The sequence below is a fragment of the Pavona decussata genome, unplaced genomic scaffold (assembly GCF_977016875.1).
Source record: "Pavona decussata unplaced genomic scaffold, jaPavDecu1.1 SCAFFOLD_102, whole genome shotgun sequence".
In the NCBI taxonomy this organism is placed as follows: Eukaryota; Metazoa; Cnidaria; class Anthozoa; order Scleractinia; family Agariciidae; genus Pavona; species Pavona decussata.
In genome coordinates this window covers 3,368,765-3,392,758 of record NW_028145517.1, presented here as the reverse complement: position 1 = coordinate 3,392,758, position 23,994 = coordinate 3,368,765, and the positions used below count along the sequence as shown (strand labels likewise).

General features: G+C 41.9%; 1 protein-coding gene and 1 pseudogene across 1 annotated transcript; one reads left to right on the top strand and one right to left on the bottom strand.

Moving 5' to 3' along the window:
- On the top strand, positions 1 to 4,340 carry LOC146471678 (uncharacterized). Its single transcript, XM_085120195.1, has one exon. It carries the CDS (start codon positions 130 to 132, stop codon positions 3,940 to 3,942), a length of 3,813 nt encoding a protein of 1,270 aa, XP_084976321.1. The 5' UTR covers positions 1 to 129; the 3' UTR covers positions 3,943 to 4,340.
- Positions 4,341 to 12,797: 8,457 nt separating this feature from the next.
- On the bottom strand, positions 12,798 to 19,656 carry LOC146471677 (uncharacterized; annotated as a pseudogene).
- Positions 19,657 to 23,994: the final 4,338 nt, after the last annotated feature.

Below are 23,994 nucleotides of genomic sequence, written 5' to 3'. Positions count from 1 at the left end.
AACGTCAGTGGCGTGACACGACATCCCGTTCAGCCAGTCATTCAGAGAATCGCTAGATCGATTTCTTGGAATTAATAGTCAATTCGAACTCCAAGATCCAGATCCAGTATACGTAAGGATCGAAGCAAAATGTTGTATTCCACAATTTGTACTACAATCGTTTTGTTTTTAATGTCATGCTTCAGCAGTATTATTGTAGCTGAAAGAGATATTTACGTGTCGCCAAGCGGAAATGATTCGTCAAACTGCAATCTGGAGTTTCAGTGCAAAACGATCGACAGGGCTTTATCTCTCGCGATTGGTCTCAACTCAACAAAGATATTTGTAGCCAAAGGAAATTACTCACTGAAAAGAAGCCACCATTTTAGAAGGATTTCATCCTTTGGTCTCTTTGGAAATAAGTCATCCCGAGACGACGTGGAAATAACATGCCACGCAAATGTCAGTGTCTCGTTTATCCTCAGCGAGAATATTACTTTCGAAGGAGTCAAGTTTCGAAAGTGTGGCGCATGGTTTTCGAGTTCGACTGGACCGACCAAGAATTATCCAAATGCTAAACACTCAAAGTTCAAGGCCGCCTTAGATTTTCGATATTGTAGAAATCTGTGGATCTCTCATGTTGAAATCTCTTTATCTCCCGGGCTCGGTGCCAATTTATACGATGTTGGGGGTGTTGTGAATGTCACAGACAGTTGGTTTACGAAAAATTACGCTCGCGACGGCATCTTTGCTCCAGTTACTGAGAATGGAGGCTACGTTTACTCAGGCGGTGGTATGTTCATTATACTTAACCAATATGGCTATGATACAGTGGATGTAACGCCAAGTGAACACGACTCGTATCATCACAATAACAGCTACGTATTTACACGTTGTCATTTTCTCGGAAACAAGGCCCTGAGGTCTAACGTTAAGGAAGAGCACGAACTTAACACACTAGAACTTTCATTCACTCGTGGAGGGGGTTTAGCAGTGTATTTCAGAGAGAATGCTAGCGATTGCATCATTGAAATCAAATCTTGTAACTTTTCCAACAACAAAGCATCATGGGGTGGAGGGCTTCAAGTTGAGATGAGCGGCAACACGGAGAACAATTCATTTGTAATGCAAGCAACAGTTTTCCGGGAAAATCACGCTGTATTAGCCGGTGGAGGGGCTCGATTAGGAAACGTACCCTACAAAGGAGTTCAACTTCGTCTCAACCGATTCAAGATCAGCAATTGCACATTTAAATGCAATAAGGCAGCACGGGGAGGTGGTACGACACTGTATGGAACGACTATTCCTAGAAAGTGCACCAAGCACACAGATCCTATTGTTACTCAGTTTCACTTTTTGGGATGCAAATGGCTGGCAAACAGAGGGAATATTGGAGCTGCCTTGGGCGCATTTCTTTACAATGAGAATGATGACTTTATTGGACCTGAAGTTCCGTACCATGTATGTTTTGAGAATGACACACTGTTCCGTTCAAACGAAGTGATTCTGTCTGAAGGTAATCTGACGATAGGACAAGGATCTCTTTACAGCGTGGAGGTACCTCTTATCTTCCGAATGAATGCACAGTTCGTTAACAATAGCCAGACAGCATTGGTTCTAGATGGATCAACGCTTGCAGTTCACAACAAGTTAGATTTCATTAACAACACTGGGTTTAAAGGAGGAGCTATAGCAATGTATGGACGATCGAGAATTGTTTTTAACGAAAATTCCACATTGAACTTTGACGGAAATTCTGGTAATGACAAAGGTGGAGCGCTTTACATTCAAACCCCAGGATCTCCTCTGGTAAGTTTTAACGCTACTGGTACTAACTTTCACGCTTGTTTTTTCGGGTACTCTGATTCTTCGGTGGGTTATAATGATTGGAATACATCTGTTATCTTCAAAGATAACACAGCATCTCTGGGAAAATCGGTCTATGCTACAACGCTGGAAAACTGTCGGCGAGCAGGCGAGACTTTAAGTGACAATAGTGTACTCAGATGGACATTTGTAAAGTACAGTAGACAGGGTGAAAACAATGGGTCGGAAGTAGCAACTGATCCCGTGGAATTATGGGCTGAGAAAAAGGACTGGGAGGTTGCCCCGGGCGAAGTATTTGATGCAACGGTTATATTGCGTGACGAAGTTCGAAATTCAGTCCCGGGAGTTGTTAATGTTTCAATAATATCGTCATCAGTCAACCTCGGCATTCATTTATCGCCCTTCCTTGTAATTGATGGCAAAATTAGAAACGTCAGCCTGCACAGCAAAGAGGTGGAAAGCATGACGTTTTCTGTTAAACTGAACTACATCGGAGGCAAACTTGTAGGGAAAACGTTAGCTGACGTCAGGTTGAAGAAGTGCCACCCCGGCTTTACGTTTTCTGAGAAAACATCTAAATGTGAATGCATGTCATCTAGTAATAAGTACGGAGTAGGCGTCTCGACTTGTCTCCCTGATGGAAAGACCCTTTTGGTAAAGAAAGGGTACTGGGCGGGAAATGTGGAGGGAAAATTTGTTACATATTTTTGTCCTCTTGGATACTGTAATTCAAGCTCGTCAGACCAATCTGACTATCGTTATCTCGAGGGCCACGTTTGCAAGCAAAATAGAACTCAAACGAGCATCCTATGCGGGGAATGTAAGAACAATTACAGCGTAATCATTGGAAGTGAAGATTGTCGTAATTCCTGTACTTACTGGCATTTGTTTTACCTGATACCGATCGGCCTGGCTCTTATCGTGGTTGTGGTTATAATCATGCTGATTGATCTCGATTTCTTTACCGGATACCTGAACGCGTGGCTGTATTCATACCAAGTTATGAAGCTACTGACACCCGATGAGTTTGAATTCGATTCTTTTATCGAGTTTTTCATCGCGTTATCAAATATCCGTATACACTTTGGCGACCATGGTTTCTGTTTAGCCAAAGGATTGGACGATGCAGACAAGCTAATGATAATGTACGCTATTCCCACCTACGTAATAGTTGTCGTGTGGTTGTTAACAAAGGTAGTGGGTGCTTATCCCAACTGGTGCTTTAGCAAGAGAGTCAAAGCTCCGTTTCGTGCTGTATGTACCATTCTTGTGCTCTGTTACACAGATATCACGAGAATTTCCCTCAGGATCCTGGATCCCGCCAAGGTTGGATCAAAGACTGTCGTCTTTGTCAATGGTGAACTCGATTTTTTCCAGAGTAGAAAACATGTCGGGTATGCGATCGTTGCAATAATCTACATATTGGTATTCGTTATTCCGTTTCCGCTCATCCTCTTGTTTCGCCCGTTCTTGACCAGAGGTCTCCGGCCCGTGTTAAATCTCAATCGCTGGAAGCCTTTTTTTGACGCTTTTCAGAGCTGCCTTAAGGATGAATATCGGTGGTGTGCGGCTTTCTATTTCCTCTGCCGACTGGGGATTTTGGTGATCCATACTTTTATGCCTGCCAGTTCTATAAAAAGAGTGTTGTTGGAGGGCATCTGCATTTTGATCCTTGCGGTCTTTACATTCTTGAGGCCTTACAAAGAAGCCCGTGATGTCAGAGAAGACGAAAAGAGCTATGAGTGGATCAACAAATCAGACGTGGTAGTCTTGACAGCCCTCTGCCTTATTGCCGTGGCCAGTTCACCAATCTACAGCGGCTGTGCAAACACCCCAAAACAGAAGGACAGTTTGAAAATAGTGGTCAAGATCTTAGCATATATTCCCTTGCTTGTCCTTCTGGCACTTGCCTACCGAGTGTTAAAGAACTACTGCCCGGGAATCGCGGACAGATGTCTGCCTCTTCCTCAAGATGCTGATACATTGCCAGTTATGTCTGAAACGTCTGATACTGCAGGCAGCCAGAGAGCGACACCAGTCATCTCTGAAACCTCTGTTTCGCAACAGAGCACCCGAGGAAGCCACCAGAGCAGCAGAGGTAGTCAACAGAGCAACAGAGAAAACCAGCCGATATAATATAAAATACTGATAACCTGTTCGCCTTACCCCCAATGAAGCCGCAAAACGCAAAACTGACTTGAAACGTTAAACTACGATTGACGTTGACAGCTTTCGGGAGTCGAAAAGATGCGGTTGAAACGGGAAGACTGCGGGTCGTGCAGGATTTCAAATGCTGAAACAAGACCATGCTGTCTCCTCGTTTACCGTTTACGTTTACCGTTAACGTTTTGTTTTTTGTTTATTTGTTTGTTTTGTTCATTTTTAGTGATCTGGGCCCGGTTTTTCGAAAGCCGAGAAACGCTAATCCATGACTAAAAGTTAACCGAGGTTTACATCTCGCTCATTAAAGGCGGTGTTTGAAAGCTAATTTAAAGCTAATGTTAAAGACAATTCTAAATTCAAAATTGAGGGACAAAATCGATTTCTGAAAGCTAATTTTAAATACAAGTCTAAAGTCAAAAACTGAAGGAGGAAATGGAGAAATCTTAGATGATTAGCCATTAAATTCTAAACAAAGTTCACGTTCATCCAGGATTAGTTTAATCGGGCTTTGAACAACTGGGCCCTGGTGAAATAGGTAACTATAATATATAAAATAAACTTACAGTCAGTCTATGTCACGCATGACCAGTATTTCCGAGAATGAACTTTTTTCTAACTCTCCGGCATTTGAATGAAATCTTGAAGATTTATCTGGAAGACGCATTAACTGAAAAAAAGAAATCAAAAACCTTGGGAAACAACTGTTATTTTTGAAGTACTTAATGTTGTGATGTAAGAAAAAATAAATAACCGTCAATAAACTGAAATCTCGCTGGCGATGTTCAAATTTCAAAACTCCGTTCAAATCTCAAAAATACTGGTCACGTGTGATGTAGATTGATTGTATAGTGCATTTTAATAAATTGGTTTTCACCAGCGCAATTACTGAGAAACGAAAGTATAGTAACGTCGACTGATCATTTACTGCATGGAGGGGTTCCAAAGGCCAGCTAAAGGGTATTCAAATACGTTAAGTAATATATCAAACACGAGACACACAGAGTGTTTCAACACATATAAAACACCGAGAAGAGAGTTGAAAATACGACGCGTAGCGGAGTATTTATGACGAACTTCGAGGTTTTTGATATTGTGATGAAACACTGTGACGAGTGTTGGATATAACTTCTCAAACAAACTGAATTTGAAGGAGAAATTAAGGATGCAAAAACGAAGAGTTTTTCATCAGATATCCAAACACGTCACGGTGCATGATTTCCTTTGTCTTTGGCTTTTGAATTATTAATGAGTTTGAGAAGGCCAGAATCAAAGGCTATTGCCAAAAAAGGAAAAAAAAAACCCTTCATTCCTGATATATCTGGTTAGGCAACTTAAACAAAATTTGGAACATGGGGAAGTTTCATATTCGTTAATATTTTTTAAGAGGTGACGGTGTTCCAAGTTTCTGAGGAATTGTCGACGAGTCTAATACAGAAACGCTTCAGATGCAGAATGAAATATTTTTCCATCCCTTCATGATCATGTTTGGAAAGACCATACTTTATGTCAAAAACTATAAGAGGACAGAGGACAATGGTTGATTTTTAGCAAAACTTCAAGTTTTTTAATTAATAAATCAATTACAAAAACTCAGAGGCACTCATTTCAAATGTCAGTTAATCATTTATCTACCAAGTGCCAAGTAGCATAGAAATATACATATTTTTTTTACAAAAAAGCGATCGTACAACTAAACAACCCGGAGAAATAAAAAAGAAAAAAAATTACACACGGTAATTTAAAATAAGTTAAAATATAAGAGGCTTAAGATTCAACTTCCAGATAATGTCTTTAAGAGTATGTAGATTAGGAGCCTCAAGGGCTACCGTAGGCAGGTTGTTCCAAAGACGACCAGCCAGCTTGTGTCGTGGTTCCCATGAGTAAATTTGGATCCGGATTCCCGCTTCAGATTACTTTAACAGATTTGTTAAATCTTTACAGAAAACGCTTTTCTATTTTCTACCAGCCAGGTTAATATTTAAGAGCCGATTTCTGAAATTATCAAAAATTGGGCGTCAGTCGTGAAATTTCGAATTCCTTCATATTTTGCCCATATAATCTCTATAGTGGAGTATTTTCAAAAATAATGTTAAAAGTTTCATCAGCGTGTTATTTTTTTCGAAATCGGGCAAAGTTTGAAATACGGCAAATTAGCGTCCTTTCGGTCACGAAACTTACTAAAACGTACCCATTTTCATCTCGCTCGTAGAAAGAAACGCGATGTCTTCCATTAATGAAATGTTTACAAAGTATAAACACATCCCTCTTCTTCATAATGCACTAGTTAAATTTAGATAAGCTTAAAAATTGGAAGTGCTTCGACCGTTAGAAGAAACCCCATTTCGGCAGTTTAAAAATTTAGCAAATTTCATCCAATTTCAACACAAAAGAAACCCAATTGGTACGTCAAGTTTGAATTTAAAATGAAGACATTGTTGAAGCACAACCTTTGTAGTTTACTGTGTTAAAATATTTCTGGCGGCAATGCAATAGTACCCCGTCGAGAGACCAAAATGTCAAGGGTACTTTGACACGTGGAGAGCCTGTGAAATGAACAACGGCCGTCACGCTACAAATCAAGTACTTCGTTAAATTATCACCTGCGACAAAGAATATGTTTTCTATAAGCTGTACAGAAATTGCTAATAGTAGCTTATTCTCTGTTGAACTTGGTAGGATAACATTTTGTATGATTTTGTCAACTCATGTATTTTTACACATGAAGAAGTTAGGATTAGGGACATTTTGCTGTTAATTGTGTAATTGGAAACTGTTTACATTATTCTGCTTCGGCTACTTTCAAAAATACAACAGTCAGGAAATACCAAAAGTCAGAGTATTTCTAAGCTTTAATTCATCTACTGATTGAGTTTTTAAGACAGGAAAGGCAATTACTTTAGAATTATCAAGCCAAGATGGTATAAATTCACTTAGAAGAGGTCAAAGTTAACAGCAGAGATCCGGCTGTGATTGTCGCATCGCAACATAAATATTTATGAAATTGCTATAAACTGGCAGTTTATTCTAGCCCTGAATTCGAAAAACTCGCTAAGGAGGACTTACCACAGTGATCTGATCTGCAGCGCCAGTAACTCTTTTTAAACGGAAAAAGTTGAAATCCTTGTAACTGCGTGACTCTGACAAACTAAGGCGTGATCAAAACCGCGTGGGACCTGGTAACCGAACTATCTTCCCACGCGCTACGAAGGCGAACAAGTAACAAACGACAAACAATTCCGTATTTTACCTCTGTAAATATGTAGTTCTTCAAGTTCCTAAACCAGCCGTCTAGCCAAATATACACTCCCCGTGCTTAAAAACGCTCCTTTTTTTTCTTGGCGGGGAGGGGGTGGGGGGGGAGGGAGGTTCCTTGCGCATGAGAACTAGCGGACGTTTAGAACATAGCTTAGTGCCCTTTTTTCAACAGCCATTGTATAAATTCTACTGTATGGCACTTATCTTTGCAAATATCAAGAACGAAGTGGACAGTTACTATAGTGTTTCCTAACTACAGCAAAGGCTAACATTATTGGGTGGAGGTTCCATCTATGATACAGTAGCAAGATGAGAGTAGACATTTTCCTACAAGAAACGACCGCACATGATCCTACGACGGACCAGCGCACAAAAATACTGTTTTGCAGCCTAGCCTGTTCCAAGCTCCAGAATAGTGAGAACCGCGAAAACATGAACCAGAATTTAAAAGCACCCTCTCTCTGCACAATTCGACTCATTTTGTTTCCTCGGGTTTTGGTTTAAAATTTGGGCGTTCTCACAATCTGAGAGCTTTGAACTGGCTAATGTTCAACAAGCTAGTGTCTATGCATAATTTAAATTATGCCACATGAACATTAGCCAGTAGGAAAAGAGAACTCCAATGACATTCCATGCTTTTTGTGTTTCTCCGAGTTCCGTATCTGCACTTGAAAGACAAAAATTTGACTATTTAGCAGTCAAGGAAGATGCTACGTGTAGACATAAAATGCAGGTGTGGCCCCATAAAGCTTGCAATGTCTACTCTACTTGCTACTGTATCATAGATGGAACCTCCAACCATTAATGTTAGCCTTTTGCTGTAGTTAGAAAACACCATAGCAACTGTCCACTTCGTTCTTGATATTTGCAAAGATACGTGCCATACAGTAGGAAATATAAAGTGACTGTTGAAAAGAGGGCACTAAGCTGTGTTCTAAACGTCCGCTAGTTCTCACGCGCAAGCCTGCAACCCACACCCCCGCCAAAAAAAAAAAAAGGTTTTCCAACCACAGGGAGAGTATATTTGGCTAGACGGCTGGTTTAGGAACTTGAAGAACTGCATATTTACAGAGGTAAAATACGGAATTGTTTGTCGTTTGTTACTTGTTCGCCTTCGTAGCGCGTGGGAAGATAGTTCGGTTACCAGGTCCCACGCGGTTTTGATCACGCCTTAGTTTGTCAGAGTCACGCAGTTACAAGGATTTCAACTTTTTCCGTTTAAAAAGAGTTACTGGCGCTGCAGATCAGATCACTGTGGTAAGTCCTCCTTAGCGAGTTTTTCGAATTCAGGGCTAGAATAAACTGCCAGTTTATAGCAATTTCATAAATATTTATGTTGCGATGCGACAATCACAGCCGGATCTCTGCTGTTAACTTTGACTCTTCTAAGTTAATTTATACCATCTTGGCTTGATAATTCTAAAGTAATTGCCTTTCCTGTCTTAAAACCTCAATCAGTAGATGAATTAAAGCTTAGAAATACTCTGACTTTAATTGGTATTTCCTGACTGTTGTATTTTTGAAAGTAGCCGAAGCAGAATAATGTAAACAGTTTCCTATTATACGTTACTAACAGCAAAATGTGCCTAATCCTGACTTCTACATGTGTAAAAATACATGAGTTGACAAAATCATACAAAATTTTATCCTACTAAGTTCAACAGAGAATAAGCTACTATTAGCAATTTCTGTACAGCTTATAGAAAACATATTCTTTGTTGCAAGTAATAATTTAACAAAGGACTTGATTTCGGCGTGACGGCCGTTGTTCGTTTCACAGGCTCTCCTCGTGTCAAAGTACCCTTGACATTTTGGTCTGTCGACGGGGTACTTTTGCATTGCCGCCAGAAATATTTTAACACGGTAAACTACAAAGGTTGTGCTTCAACAATGTCTTCATTTTAAATTCAAACTTGACGTACCAATTGGGTTTCTTTTGTGTTGAAATTGGATGAAATTTGCTAAATTTTTAAACTGCCGAAATGGGGTTTCTTCTAACGGCCGAAGCATTTCCAATTTTCAAGCTTATCTAAATTTAACTAGTGCAATATGAAGAAGAGGGATGTGTTTATATTTTGTAAACATTTCATTAATGGAGGAGATCGCGTTTCTGTCTACGAGCGAGATGAAAATGGGTAATTTTTAGTAAGTTTCGTGACCGAAAGGACGCTAATTTGCCGTATTTCAAACTTTGCCCGATTTCGAAAAAAATAACACGCTGACGAAACTTTTAACGTTATTTTTGAAAATACCTCACTATAGAGATTATATGGGCAAAATATGAAGGAATTCGAAATTTCACGACTGACGCCCGATTTTTGATAATTTCAGAAATCGGCTCTTAACAATTTCCACCAAGTGTTCTGGGAGAAGTTGAGGCAAAAGTTTAAAATAACCGTGAACTAGTTAACGAATGACACAGTGAAAATTCAGACCTCAAAAGGCTTGGGTGGTTTCTAGACTTTCGACGTTACTACAGAGCGTATGCAACCAATCCCTCCCTAGAGATTCAAATCGCTATGGTGTGGCGGCCATGTTGGTGTTCCATAACAAACGAAGCCTTGAAAAAGGAAGTGTTTTCGAGAATCTATACATTGTTGCTTTTCCTGTCCTTTTGCTTCCCTTTTCAGTAATAACCTTATCTTTTAGCTCAAAACAAACCGAAAAAGCAATTTTCTCAAAGATTTTCCCGGCTACAAAATAGCCATGAGTTCGAACTCACGATACGTTTGACATTTGTGGAATGAGAAACCTTTTGTTGACGGTTCACCAACATGGCGGGGATGAGTTTGTGAGTCTTCTTTTGGAAGTAAAGCTCGTGCCTTTTAGTGTGCAAAGAAGGCCGAACAATAACTAATGAATGTACGGAGTTAAACTAGCGACTCAAAGGTGTACGTAACGCCCTCAACCAGGGGTTTCGGGTTGAAAATGTCCATCGTGCTAACGGGACATAACTGAGGAATCTCGATCGCTAGAAGCGGAAACATGTTCTATTCCCAGGTAGCTAGCGATCGTGACCGCGTTTAATATACCAATTAACGATCGCTGATCGGTTTCTGTTTAATGTTACGTGAGCGAGATGCTTTAAGTACAATATTATGCTTGTAAAGTTACCCACGAATCCGAAGGGAATATCCGTCATAAGTCTAGCGCTTCACCCAGATTTCTGCTTGTAGTACGTCGAGCCAGCTACGTTCAAAATTATAGCCTAATTAATATTCATTGTAACAGAAAAGTTTTCCAATGAAAGATTACTGTAGGAAAATAGCCTGAAAATACAGTTTTCTTGCCATCTTTTTAAAACGGCTTCGTTATTATTATTTTTTTTTTCACTATGACTGGTAAATTAAAAAAAAATCAAATCAAGTTGCACTAATTCAATGTTTAAACAGCTTATTGCCTATTTTAATAAACCCAGGGAGCATTAAGCCGATAAGGTCAATGAAGATTACGACCGTCTCACGATTTTGTTCAATCTTGAGACTTGTTTCCCCAGCAACCGTCACGGCGCTCACTTATACCCTTTTTAGTGGAAGTAAATTTAAGGCACAGATTACCAAGGGTCTAGTAATGACTGAAAATTTATAAAAATTAGTTAACATTATCTGCACTTTGTTATTTATATCTTACGTACTAGCTCATTAGTTGAGGTATTTTGGGCTTGCCTTCCGCATTCTCGGCGAAAATAAACGTTCTATAGCTTCCTAATTTACGTAACAAGCCAAAAATAGAGGAATTGAATGTTAACGTGCCTTCGCGCGGCAAACATAACTTTTCAAACGAGTTGACAAACTGTAAAATGTTGGCAAACTCTAACTTTCACGTGTCAAACCCTCGCAAATGAGATAAAGTAAAAAATAGGGCAAAATGGCGTCTCATACGAGCGTCGTGTCGCAGTGGCTATTGATAATTAACGGCTCTCTCCTCCGCAGAGGTTCGATGGGGCGTTATTTGTATCCGCTGAACGAAGTGAGTGCAGGCGCAAAAGCTGAGCGGGTTGACTTGGCGGCGAACCTCTGCCAGAAGCATGTCGTTTTCTTGTACATCCTTGTCGTTTTCTTGTACATCGATTGATTTCTCGCTCATCTCTAAATTTGACAGTTTCATTCTTGGCGGAAGTCAGCATTTACTTTGTCTCTACAGTTTGCAGTCGTTAATTTTAAGGTGAGATTTCACAACTTCTACAAAAAAGCAAAATTGTTTGTATTCGAAGCCCCCCTTGAAACCCGTGGAGAGTGGACTTAGTACATTTCGCTTCGTGAAAGTCAACAATAGTCACGAACAAATAATTGCTTTTTCTGGGCTCGAAAGGCCTTTTGGCCTTTTATAACCTTATTTTAAAGACAGTTGTTTCATCACAGTACATAAAAAGCTTCCCGTGAGAACTAAATGCTAATTAAATCAGCGAAAGATCATTATAACTTCTTCTGATTAAACTTGTTTACAAGATGAAAATATCAAGTTTGGTCGTTTCGGAGTATAGAAAAAAAATACGCTTTAATTAAAACATTAAGCTTACTTGCTCTAGTCTCTTTTAAGACCGAATCGACAGTTTTTGTTTGGTCATAGTTGGCAGACGTTTCCTCAATAAATCATTTCTTTGCATGCACTCTTTTATCTCCACACGATCGCCGCTCGTGTAACTTGAATTTCATTCTTGTAGTAATGATTCAAGGCATCACAGCAAAATAAAAGCGTTTTCTAAACAGTCATCATGAGATAAACAAACTTTCCCCGATTTCTAAGCATGTAGGTAAGTTTTCGTGAGTAAATCTCCCACATCGCGCAACATGACAATTTCACAAACACCCGCCATTTTCATGACATAAGTACGCACACCACCCTAGTTGCAAAATGACTCCCCCGGATCGCAGCCATATTGGGCGTGGTTTCTGGCAGAGGCTCCCGCCGTCGCCTTCCACGGAATTTTACGCCTGCACTCCCTTTTGTCAGCGGAGCCTCTGCGGAGGAGAGAGAATTAACGGGTAATCGGCCATTGAACGTTTTTATCGGCGAATACGAGACAGAGTTGGCAAAGGTTTTGAGGTTGATCGATGAACTTGAAAGCAGCTGTTTTCTGGTCTTCAGCCGCCACCGCCTTGCATAGTAAAATGATGTAAAATCACGTGAAGAAAATGCGACATCTCACTGGTTAAAGGTGAACAACTCGCGTCTGAAAGTCATTCAGACGTCAAATATGCGTTTCTCCGGCTAAGGACAATTAAAAATTAGCGCCGCAAACGTTGGCGAGAATAGAGAGCAGTTCTATTTCTCGCCGTTGAATGAAGGCACTGTCACCAGGCACGTGTCCTTTCAATGAGCTGTAAATCTTAAAATTTGCTGTTAACGCCTTCAGTTCTCTCGAAATAGAATCAAATGTGCGTGTGAAAATCGAAAAAGTTCCATTTTTTTTACCCCTTCTCCTGCCAAACTACAATTTTATGAAGTTCTTGCCAATGTCACCGTCAGCGAACCGTTCATCTCGGCTGGCTGACCGTACTTCTCGTTGGACAATTCGCACAATTGCACACCCGTGAAAAACTTCACTTAGCGAGAGGGGAGTCGGCAAGTTGGAGCAAAAGGTTAAGATTTCGCAGGTAATCAGAACTCCCATTAAAAAAACCTTTCGGGGAAAGCTATTGGAAAATTTTCCGCTCATTTGGAATCGATATATAGACGACATATCAGTCCCCTCTGGACTCTAAACATAGATGTCGCGAATGCCCTAGGGCCGAACTTCACGATATCACAGAATAAATTTGGTTTAGGATGATTTAATATCACGGTTCACAGTTCTCAGGTACAGTACTCTTTTTTTTCTCTCTAGGCGACTAAACTATGTCGTACAATACAGAGTTAAACTAACGATCTGTCAACAACGGTCTCCTGTATCTAAGTCACTCGATCAAGCTGTCAATCAATATGAAAATAATTGGAACGTGTCCATCTTTGATTTCTGACTGTAATTGACATATAATCCAACTATCCTATTATCGCATGTTTAAAAAGGTCTCGCTGGGAATAATTATCTTGAAATGTTTATATTAGTCACACAATCTCCGACACTAAAACTGTGCGGTACTACTAGTAACAAATAACTCCCACAAATCAATTACAGTCAATCAAGTGTTCTTAATTACAGTTCAGTGTTCCTTGAAATCTTGTCTAGTCCGTTTCAGTAGCAATGTCCTGGATTCTCAGGTTTGCTGCCACTGCAGCATCTCGTCGTGGTCTGAATGCGGGTGCACCTGGGTTAAGTTGTACCGAACTCTCCCAGTAGCTCTGTCGCACGTCAACTCTAACGGGTAGAGCTGTTGAATTGCTCTCTCTAGGGTCGTTTTCCCGGCTCGCAGCTTGGCGACTCGCACAACCCCGTCTCTTCCGGCAATCAGGTCCTCTTCATCGCCAAGCTTCCACTTGTTTCGGTTACGGTCATCAATTTTGATAATTACCACACCCCCCTTGCACAAGGGTGTGGCATGCCCCTCGTGTTTCAAGTTGTGCCGTTCTCGGAGGACAACAAGATACTCAAAACTCCATCGCTTCCACAGTGCGTCTTTGCAGGTTTTCAGGTACTTGGCTCTTTTGCGTAGGTCAACATCTTCCTCTCTCCACGGTTCTCGCTCAGGCAGACAGTTGGATTTCTGGAATAAGAAGCTTGCAGGGGTGAGTAGCGGGAGCTGCACATCATCTTCGACGTAGGACAAGGGACGTCGATTAAGTTGGGTCTCCACCTCGAGCACCACTTTGCACAACTCTGTCCAACTTAGCATTCCTCCCCCGATAGGTTTGTAGAAGGCACGTTTGAAGACTCCCACAAGCCGTTCAAACTGACCACCCCACCAAGGTGCACGGCTAAGGTTGAACCTCCAAGTGATCCGCTCCTCTGCCAGGTAAGCTTGCAGCTGCTCGTCCTTCTGAATTTCTTTGAGCCAGTGTGCTGCACCGACAAAGGTCCGTCCATTGTGTGAGAATATTGTGGTAGGGCGTCCTCGGCGAGCAATCAAGCGCTTTAAGCTTCCTAGGAAGGTTGTAGTTTCCAGGTTTGCCAAGACTTCCAGGTACAAGGCTCTTGTCAGGCTGCATGCAAACAGTATCAGGTAGGCTTTTCCTTCCACACGCGGAGACTTGCTCTACTTAATAGGACCTGCAAAGTCCACGCCAACCACTTCAAAGACGCCCGAGTGCTCCGTTCTCTCCAGTGGTAACAGCCCAGGAGGTGGGGCTGCGACGGCAATGGCCTGAAAGCGCTTACAACCATAGCACTGTTTGATGACTTTCTTAACTAGGCGTCTTAGACGTGGAATCCAGTGCTGTTCTCTAACTTTGGCCATGGTGAGGCTTACTCCCCCGTGTAGAGTGGCCAGATGTGCGTGTTGTACCAACTTCTCTGCAAAGACTGTAGAATCTGGGACGTAAATCGGATAGATGCCTTGCAATCGTCCTCGACACTCTAGCACTCCATCTTGATTCTTCTGTTAGTTGAGTCGTAATCGATCCTCTTCCATGTCTTTAACGCCCTGAGCCTGGACTCGAAGTAACCAGATGCGTTTCTGCTCCTCAATTTCTTCAGTGGTCAGCGGTCCTCCTGCTCTGTTAGGCTTTGAGGTTCTAGCATTACGTACGAAACGCATCATCCACACGCCCACTCGCAAGGTTCGCCAGTAGGCCAACTTGGCGAAGAGGTTGTCTAGCTCGTCTTTCTTTTCCACAGCTAAGGCGAAGAGTTCCTTTGTAGCCTTGACCTCTGCGTTTGATTCTGTAGTTGCGGTAGTCACAATATCTGGGGGCCAGCTTTCTGGATCCTTCAACCACTTTGGTCCTTCCCACCACAGCACGTTTCCTTCATTTACAGGTCCGCCTCGACTTCCCAGATCCGCAGGATTCTCTTGCGTTGGAACATATCTCCAAACAACAGCTTCTTTCTCTTTGATTTTGCGCACACGATTTCCAACGGACTGCTTGTATTCCCCGGCGCCTTTAATCCAGTGTAAGGCAACACTGTTGTCTAAGATACTATCGGGAACCCAGATAGAGCATCGTGAACATTGGTCAGCAAGTTGACTGCCATATGACCAGATACCAACTCTAGTCGGGAAATTGTGAGTCCCTGCTTGGCGAGGCGTGCTTTAGCTGCAACTTATCCCTGCTTCACTCCTGACTCTTGCTGCACCACTGCATAAACAGCTGCGGCGACTCCTTGACCACTTGCGTCTTCAAAGGCGTGTAGCGCAATTGCTTCTATAGGTTCGCTGGCAAGGACTAGGGCCCTAGGTACTTCCACTTTCTTGGGTAGATTCATTTCCCACTTCTCCCAGCGTTTCACGAGTTCTTTAGACAGCTCAGCATCCCAGGCTTTCTTTTGCTGGCAGGCATCACGATAGATCAGCTTCCCTACTAAGGTCAGCGGCGCAGCTAGTCCGAGAGGGTCGTAGACCTTTGCCACCTTGCCAAGTACTCCTCTTTTTGTAGGGGCAGCGACTTCTTGTGGAAAGGTGACTGCAATGGTGTCAGCGTCCTTGTTCCATCTCAGCCCAAGAAGCCCACACTCTCCTGGCTTCACTCTCAGTTGTTCCTTGGCATAAGTGACTCCACTTTCATCGTCAGCTGCGTCAGTGACTTCTATTTCTCTGGCGTTCGAATTCCATTTATGTAATTGGAAGGTCGCTTTTTCAAAGATTTCTGTGGCAGTGTTTTTAATCTCCCGCGCTTTTCGCACTGTTTGCCCACCCGAGAGCGAATCATCCACGTACAGGCCACGCTCTATTTCCGGTACGGTTTCAGGGTAGTCTGGCCTGCAAATGCTGAGGTGATGCTGAATCACTCCTCCCAGGAGGAAAGGTGAAGGACCCAAGCCAAACAACGCTCGTGTGAAACGCAGTGTGCGTACTTTCTCAGGATGCTTAGTGCTGATCCAATGAGATCGGAGCGCGTCTCGGTCCTCTTCTCGGATACGTACTTGGAGAAACGCCTTTCGAATGTCTCCCGCTATGGCCACTGCATAAAACCGTCCGCGCACCAACACTTTCCATTACTGATTTTGCAGTGGGGGTCCTGCATCCAGGCACTCATTCAGGGAGGGAGCTGTATCATTGGCTCTGGCGGATGCATCCTATACAACACGCATTTTTGTCGTCTCGGCATTCTCTCTTATGACGGCTTTGTGGGGGATGTAGAACTCCCTTCCCTTAGCGGGCATTTCTGCTTCTTCTTCGATCCCGGCTTCTCGAAGTTGCTCTTGGATTATGGCGTCATAATCTTCTATCTTTTCGTCACGTTTGAGTCGCTGTACTAGGGATCCAAGGCGCTTAAGGCTTCCGGTCTCATTGTTTGGCAAAGGGGGGTGATCTCCTTTCCAGGGTAGAGCTGTTTCGTACCATCCATCAGGGTGGCGCTTTAGCTGCTCAAGAAACTCTTGGTCTCCGATAGGCGTATCCTGCAGACCGAGTACATCCAAACGATACAGTTCTTCGAAGTCTCCGATTGAGGTCTGCGTCAAGAATATGTTCTGTAGTTCTACTTTAGATCCTGAAGAAATGATTGTCCACCCAAACCTGGTGTGTTTAGCTATGGGCTCCCCCATGGCTCCTGCGCGCTGGTAGACGGCCATCTTGATTTTTGTGTATTTATTCACTCCCAATATTACATGGAAGGGAAGACTTTCCTTTGTGTCGGATTCTTCCATCTGCACACCTTTGAGATGGGGGTACCTTGACAGCAACTGCGGATAATTAGGATTCTCAAGTGTGAGAAGCTCACGCTGATTAATTTTCGTGACGCAGACTGGCAATATGCACTTCTCTTGCGTGACAAGCCCCATGATAGTTTTTATTCCACGAGTGAGGCTACGGGAGGGCTTAACTTTGAGAAGGTCCAACAGAAATGCTGAGATGTAAGACCCAGTTGCGCCAGTATCGAGCAGTGCTCGACATTTCACACCGTTGACTTTGACAATGACTACAGGATGGCACACTTTCTCTCCTACGTGTGTAGCCGTTAATGCAGCTCCATCGGACGTTGCAGTCTGAACTTGCCGATCGCAGATCGAGGTGTGGTGCCTCTGCTTGCAAAGCGCACAGTTCCCACGGCTTCGGCAATGTGTTGCTCGATGTGGGCCGGTGGAGTTAAAACACAGCCTATTTCCTTGTAAGAGGTTCCTTCGCTCAGCAGGGCTCGAGATGACTGTGCATTCACTGGACTTGTGTGAGGCGTTATTGCAATATACACACCCCCTTGGCGTATACATGTTAGTGCCGTGCTCTTGCACGTGAAAGCTTCTCTGGCCAGGCGTACTTGCAGTCCGGCTGACTTCACGAGGGTTTCAAGAACCTTAATCTCGTTGTCAACATTGTCAATTCTTTCTTCTATTTCTTGCCCCCATTACCGTTTTCCAGTTTGGCTTCTTCAACTTCTCTTTTTAGCTCATCTGTGCTACCAATAATGGCCTGCAACGCTTCTTTTTGTCGGCGAATTTTCTCGACAATACCAGTGCCGACAATTCCATTAGTTTTTCCACGCGTCAGATCTAACAGCGCCATTTTCGCGTTTAATTTCTTTAGTTTCGCTTCCATCTTTGTCCCGTCGGAGGTGCCACTTGTCGCGAATGCCCTAGGGCCGAACTTCACAATATCACAGAATAAAATTGATTTAGGATGATTTAATATCACGGTTCACAGTTCTCAGGTACAGTACTCTTTTTCTCTCTCTAGGCGACTAAACTATGTCGTACAATACAAAGTTAAACTAACGATCTGTCAACAACGGTCTCCTGTATCTAAGTCACTCGATCAAGCTGTCAATCAATATGAAAATACTTGGAACATGTCCATCTTTGATTTCTGACTCTAATTGACATATAATCCAACTATCCTATTATCGCATGTTTAAAAAAGTCTCGCTCGGAATAATCATCTTGAAATGTTTATATTAGTCACACAATCTCCGACACAGAGAGGAAATACTGCAGTTCATTGAACAAGCAAACAAACACCACCCGACAATTAAATTCACGGCTGAAATTCCAGAAACAGAAACGACATTTCTGGATACAAAGATTTCTAAAGGTGAAAGATTCAGAAGCAATTCAGTTCTTGATGTGCGTACGCACTTTAAACCTACTGAAACATTTCAATATACGCACTTTTCTTCGTGCCACCCACCAGAGGTCAAAAAAGGCTTCATCAAAGGTGAGGTTCTGAGACTTCTCAGAACAAACTCTTCTAAAAAGATATTTGAAGAGTAAATTAAAAATTTTAAATCACGCCTAGGGGAAAGAGGTTATCCCGAGAACCTTGTTCAATGGACCCTCTCAGAAGTGCATTTTGAAAACAGGAAACTGGCACTCCTTCAAAAACCAAAGGAGAACAAACGAATCTTGCCTTTCGTTACACAATACCACCCAGCAGTGCCAAACTTATAACAAATCCTCTTGAAAGACTGGCACTTAATAGAGCAACAACCATTGCTCATAGAAATCTACAAAGAGCCGCCCAATATCTTACAAAAGAGGGCGATCGATCAAAGATATACTCGTGAGGGCCAAATTATAAAAAAAAGAGTTAAACCAGACACTAGGGAGTCGTTCAGGCCTGTCACTCTAGTACGGTGTTTCAAACCGAGACCTCAGTTCATCTTCTACCGAGGTTTGGGTACTGGATCTTTCGGCTGTCACTGTAGAATCTCCTTGCAAAGCCGTAGAAACACTTCTTGCTATCGACGCTAATCTGTCCTCGTTAAATTCAGAAGCGTTCGACCCTGCCATTTTTTTAGATGCGAAGACGTCACTTCGGCGCACGTGCGTCGACGCAAGACGCAAAACAAAAATTCAGCGGTTTTAGCATCCAGCGGTGTAAACATATATCACTTGGTACTTCATACAAGCCAATCATAATCTCGATGTATATGTGAATCTCGATATACATATATGAGAATCTTGGCGCGTGTAATTTATCTGCAATTTTCGATTTAAAAAATTGGTCCATTACGTATTTTGATGTAGGTATACGAACCATGATATGAATATGCGAAGTTTGGTGTCTATGTTCGAAACTTGGTGAATATTTATTACACTTGATGTACTCGCGTGCGAATCTTGATATGTGTATTTTAATCTTGTTGCAGACATATGCAAATCTCAACATATGCATACTAATCTTAACATTGATATATGAAACTTGACGTAAATAAATAAATCTTGACATTGATATATGAAACTTGATGTAAATAAATAAATCTTGATATTTTGTTCCTTTTGGACAAGCATAGGCATGACACGGCATCCCGTTCAGTCGGTCATTCATGATCAGGGAATCGTTAGATCGATTTCTTGGAATTGATAGCCAATTCGAACTCCAAGATCCAGATCCAGTTAGGATCGAAGCAAAATGTTGTATTCCGAAATTTGCACTACATTCGTTTTGTTTCTAATGTCATGTCTCAGCAGTATTATTGTAGCTGAAAGAGATATTTACGTGTTGCAAGGCGGAAATGATTCGTCAAACTGCAGCAATCTGCAGATTTAGTGCAAAACACTCGACAGGGCTTTATTAAGTTGCACTAATTCAATATTTAAACAGCTTATTGCCTATTTTAATAAACCCAGGGAGCATTAAGCCGATAAGGTCAATGAATGATTACGACCGTCTCAAGATTTTGTTTAATCTTGAGACTTGTTTCCCCGGCAACCATCACGGCGCTCACTTATACCTTTTTTAGTGGAAGTAAATTTAAGGCACAGATTACCAAGGTTCTAGTAATGACTGAAAATCAATAAAAATTATTTAACATTGTCTGCACTTTATTGTTTATATATCTTACGTACTAGCTTACTAGTTGGGGTATTTTGGGTTTGCCTTCCGCATTCTCGGCGAAAATAAACGTTCTATAGCTTCTTAATTTACCTAACAAGCCAAAAATAGAGGAATTGAATGTTAACGCGCCGTCACGCGGCAAACATATCTTGTCAAACGAGTTGACAAACTCTAACTTTCACGTGTCAAACCCTCACAAATGAGATATAGTAAAAAATAGAGCAACATGGCGTCTCATACGAGCGTCATGTCGCAGTGGCTATTGATAATTAACGGGCTATCGGCTATTGAACGTTTTTATCGGCGAATACGAGACAGAGTTGGCGAAGATTTCGAGGTTTATCGATGAACTTGAAAGCAGCTGTTTTCTGGTCTTCAGCCGCCACCGCCTTGCATAGCAAAATGATGTAAAATCACATGAAGAAAATGCGACATCTGATTGGTTAAAAGTGAACAACTCGCGTCTGAAAGTCATTCAGACGTCAAATATGCGTTTCTCCGGCTAAGGACAATTAAAAATTAGCGCCGCAAACGTTGGCGAGAATAGAGAGCATGCAGTTCTATTTCCCGCCGTTGAATGAAGGCACTGTCACCAGGCACGTGTCCTTTCAATGAGCTGTAAATCTTAAAATTTGCTGTTTACGCCTTCAGTTCTCTCGAAATAGAACAAAATGTGCCCGTGAAAATCGAAAAAGTTCCATTTTTTTCACCCTTTCTCCTGCCAAACTGCAATGTCACCGTCAGCGAAGCTTTTATCTCAGCTGGCTGATCGTACTTCTCATTGGACAGAAAGGTTATCAGCATTTGTTAACAAACTACTCCAGCCGATAGCACAACAGCAGAAGTCATATCTCAAAGATACAACTGACTTAATTAATTTCATGGAAAGAACTAGAGTCCCAGAGAACACAATTCTTGTCTTACTGATGGACGTAACGAGCCTTTACTACTAACATACCGCAGGAGGAGGGAATCCAAACAGTATGCAGAGCATACAACTCTTTTTATAAAGACCAACCTCCTATCCCCACGCGGTTCTTGGGAAAAGCGCTAGGCCTTACACTTCAAGAAAACTCATTCCAGTTCTGTGGTAAAAAATACCTACAAACACACGGAACTGCCATGGGAACAAAAATGGCAGTCGCTTTCGCCAATATTTCTATGGGTAAAGTCGAAACAGAACTCCTTAACCGAAGCGCATTCAAACCGCTCGTTTGGAAACGATATATTGACGATATCTTCTCCCTCTGGGATATCAGCAGAGACGAGTTACAACAGTTCATTGAACAAGCCAACAATCACCACCCTACCATCAACTTCACGGCTGAAATTTCTGACACGGAAATTACATTCCTGGACACTGCGGTTTATAAAGGCAACAGATTCATTACCGAGTCAGTGCGCGCTCGATGTACGCACTCACTACAAAGCTACTGAGACATTCCAGTACAAACATTTCTCCTCGTGTCACCCACCAGGAGTAAAAAGAGGTTTCATCAAAGGAGAGGCCCTCACACTTCTTTGAACAAACTCAACAAAAGCAACATTTGAGGGAAAAAATCAAACATTTCGAATCACGACTTATCGAGAGGGGCTATCCAAAAAATCTAGTGCAGAGAACTCTCTCAGACTGAAGTGATTTTTGAAAATAGAAAACAGGCCCTTCAACAAAAACCTCACACAAACAAGAGAATCTTGCCTTTTGTCACGCAATACCACCCATCAGTTACAAACTTGAAACAAATACTAATGGAAAACTGGCATTCAATAGAACGACAACCATTGCTCAGAGAAATTTACAAGGAACCTCCTCTAATTTCATACAAGAGAGGTAAATCTCTCAAGGATATACTCGTGAGAGCAAAACTCTAAAAACGGCTGAAACACGCACGTGAGAGTGGCGCAGGCCTGTCACTATTTATAAAATACGGCAACTCTTGCGTGGCTTTAATATGTTTGCAAGACGAATGCGCCTACAATACATATTTCACGGGAAAAACAATAAACCACATCCTTTCGATGTAAAATCTACATGGGAACCACCGATACAACAATTAATTGCCCTTGAGAGTTATTTGGAGAGGACTAATGCGTGGTTCAATTCTACCTGTTACCATCCCCCCCGGGCACAACCCCGGGCATTAGTGTTCTTGACGTCCTATTCCCCACCCCCGGACACACAGAAAGAGACAATTTCCCACCCCCAGGACTCATGACATGGACTAAAAATAAACTGCTTCGTTTTGATGATTTATTTCTTTATTTAAACAAAACCAGGAACCTGAAAAATCATAAACTTTTAGAACAATTAACTCCATTCCGAAGTAAAGTGAATATCATAAAACTCGACACACACACTAATACACCAGGAGGGCATTTCAACCAAACTGCCTCGAAAATTGAAATGTATCTCTACAAAACAACTCTTAAATTCCTAGAAACAATGTGGAATAACGTCTTTTGTATTTTCAGTGCAAATAAATTGCTTCTCTACAAGAAGATCAAAATGTTTAACTCAGTATATGTACAACATTTTAAAAAACTGTGCCTGAAACAAGCTTAAGCGAGTGAATTCCATTAAAACAAAACCATTCCTTTCCTCTTTTATGTTTTAAACTTAATTACATTTTGTTTTCTTTCATCAAGTCTACATCAGCTCTCTGACTGGCGGAAATGTGCAAATGTAGCCGTTCTTAAAAACATTTCTTTGAAATTTGCGAAATGCAATACGTACTCAGCTCAATACGTATGTTCCTCATAAGTTCTTGCGCGAGTAGTTATTTCGAATTGCCCCGCCCCCTTACCCCCGGACAAGACCGCTTGAAGAAACTCCCGACCCCCGGGCCAGACGAGCCGGGTTTTCCCGGGGGGGGGGGATGGTAACAGGTAGAATTGAACCACGCATAAGAGCCAACTAGCAGAAATAGAATTAATAAAGGCCTAAAAACAATCTGTCACCCGCCGAACGCGAGGCAATTAATGCCTTGAAGCGTGACACTACAATAAATTTAAAAAAAGCAGACAAAGGAACTATAACTGTAGTCATGACCACGCAAGATAAAATGAAAGAAGGCCAAATCCAACTGGAGAAACAAGAACATTGCAAAAATCTTGCGTCACCCATGGTAGACATAGTTGACACACACTGCAAAGTGGAACAACTAATCAACGACCTCTATCATGGCAGCCGCATAGCTGCTCATAGACAGAAACGACTAAGAACTGGCTTTGTCAAACACCAAGTCCGCTTCGTATTCCAGAATTCTACACCCTTACCAAGATACATAAACTGACTCCGGTCGGTAGACCTATATTATCTGGGTGTGATGGCCCTACAGAGAAACTGTCATCATTTGTTGACAAATTATTGCAGCCTATAGCGCAACAACAAAAGTCCTACCTAAAGACACCACTGACTTCGTCAATTTCATAGAAAAAACGAAAGTCTCAGTGGACGCTATACTTGTTTCACTGGACGTAACGAGCCTTTACACAAACATACCGCGAGAGGAGGGAATACTGACCGTATGCACCGTATGCAGAGCATACGAAAAATTCCACCACAACGAACCTCCTATCATCCTTATATACGGCTACTTGAAAGAGCGCTAAGTTTAATACTCCAAGAGAATTCATTTCAGTTCTATGGAAAACACTACCTACAAATCCATGGTACAGCCGTGGGCACAAAAATTGCAGTCGCCTTGCCAATATCTTCATGGCGATTTTAAACCAAAGCGCTTTAACACCGCTCATTTGGAATCCATATATAGACGACATATTTTCCCTCTGGACTCTAAACAGAGAGGAAATACTGCAGTTCATTGAACAAGCAAACAAACACCACTCGACAATTAAATTCACGGCTGAGACGACATTTCTGGATACAAACATTTCTAAAGGTGAAAGATTTAAAACCAATTCAGTTCTTGATGTGCGTACGCACTTCAAACCTACTGAA

Coding starts and splice junctions, on each gene's coding strand:
- LOC146471678 (XM_085120195.1), top strand. CDS start 130: ATGTTGTATTCCACAATTTGTACTACAATCGTTTTGTTTTTAATGTCA.